General features: G+C 63.0%; 1 protein-coding gene across 7 annotated transcripts in view; it reads left to right on the top strand.

Moving 5' to 3' along the window:
- Positions 1-1,275, top strand: part of CNFN (cornifelin) — a 17,624-nt gene that overhangs the window by 5,438 nt on the left and 10,911 nt on the right. For 2 of the 7 annotated variants that reach the window (XM_014531433.1, XM_014531434.1), the window contains exon 2: positions 1,153-1,263. In XM_014531433.1, the coding sequence (XP_014386919.1) occupies positions 1,155-1,263 (109 nt within the window). In that variant the 5' untranslated portion in view covers positions 1,153-1,154. Of the gene's footprint in view, positions 1-6; positions 144-586; positions 902-1,152; positions 1,264-1,275 lie in introns of those variants that run through there. The other 5 variants (XM_005883902.2, XM_014531432.1, XM_005883901.2 and 2 more) reach the window with 5 other exon arrangements.

The raw sequence follows: 1,275 nt of genomic DNA, 5'->3' as shown, positions 1-1,275 counted from the left end.
CTCCCTGGGCACCTCTGTCAGAGCCCCGCCCAGGCCTGTGGCCCGCCCAATATAAGCAGCTCCGAGCCTGAGCCTGAGAACTCAGTGCCCGTGTCACCCACACCTGTCTCCATCATCGCCATCGCATCGCCGCCCTCCTGCAGGTAGGCACCCCACCTCCCCTCCCCCAGCCCTCTGCTCTGAGGTCAGGCCTCTGCTCTGCTCTCCCCCGACACCGCTCCACTCACATCTCTCTGTCTTCTTGCAGATCTCTCTCTCTCTCTCTCTCTCTCTCTCTCTCTCTCTCTCTCTCGACATCCCTTTCTCAATGCTGCCTGTGCCCCTCCTCAACCTGAGTACCACTGGGTTGAGTCTGGAAATCCTAAGGCCTAGCACCCCCTCTACTAACCCCCTTGGCATCGGATGTGGGACATTTCTCTTCACCGTTCTCAGCCTCAGTGTTCCACCTGTGAAAGGGGCTCGCGGAGAAGTCAGTGCTGGGCAGGCATGAGCGTGACTGGTGGCATCTCTGTGGGCACCTGGTGCTGAGCTCTCCCTCCCGTATCTCCGACTCAGCCTGTCTCTGTCTCTTGGTCTCTCTCTCCAGCTCTACCTCTGGAAGGAGGAGGGTCCTCTGGGGTCTGTCGGGCAGCTCTACAGAGATGGGCGAGTTTCTCGCCCCCACCCCACACACCCCTACCCCCAGTCTCTTCTAGCCAGCAGGCTGACGTGGCCTATTTCTCCCCAGCACCCTTCCCCTGAGAACCCAGTGCCCCCGCCCTTGCCCTCCCCTCCCTCAGCATCCAGTGTCCCTAGGACAGACTCCGCTGCTGTCACCGCTGCCACCTCCGCCGTCCCCAACGCCACCTCCTCAGGGCCAGCAAGATGCAGTTTGAGATGCACGACAACGTGAAAGGCAAAGGTGGGATCACTGGATGGATCAGCAACCCCTCCAGTCCCTGGATCCTGGCTGCTTCCCTCCCCTGGGCGCCCTGGCTTCGAAGACAGACGGCGCCTGCCTGCTTGTACCCCAAAGGCCCCTGAAATGCAGGAACCCAGCACCCCAGGCCCAGACGTGGAGAAGGCGGCAGCACGTCTCAGCCCCGCCGGCGGGTGCGGGGACCCAGGAGCCCCTGCGAGGCTGCCCGCTGACCCCCGTCCCCACCTCCACAGCCATGTCCTACCCAGTGACCAGTCAGCCCCAGTGTGCCACCAGCTGCTACCAGACCCAGATCAGCGACTGGCACACCGGTCTCACGGACTGCTGCAACGACATGCCCCTCTGTGAGTGCCCGC

Source organism: Myotis brandtii, unplaced genomic scaffold, assembly GCF_000412655.1.
Source record: "Myotis brandtii unplaced genomic scaffold, ASM41265v1 scaffold803, whole genome shotgun sequence".
Lineage (NCBI taxonomy): Eukaryota > Metazoa > Chordata > Mammalia > Chiroptera > Vespertilionidae > Myotis > Myotis brandtii.
This window is presented reverse-complemented; position numbering and strand designations above follow the sequence as displayed.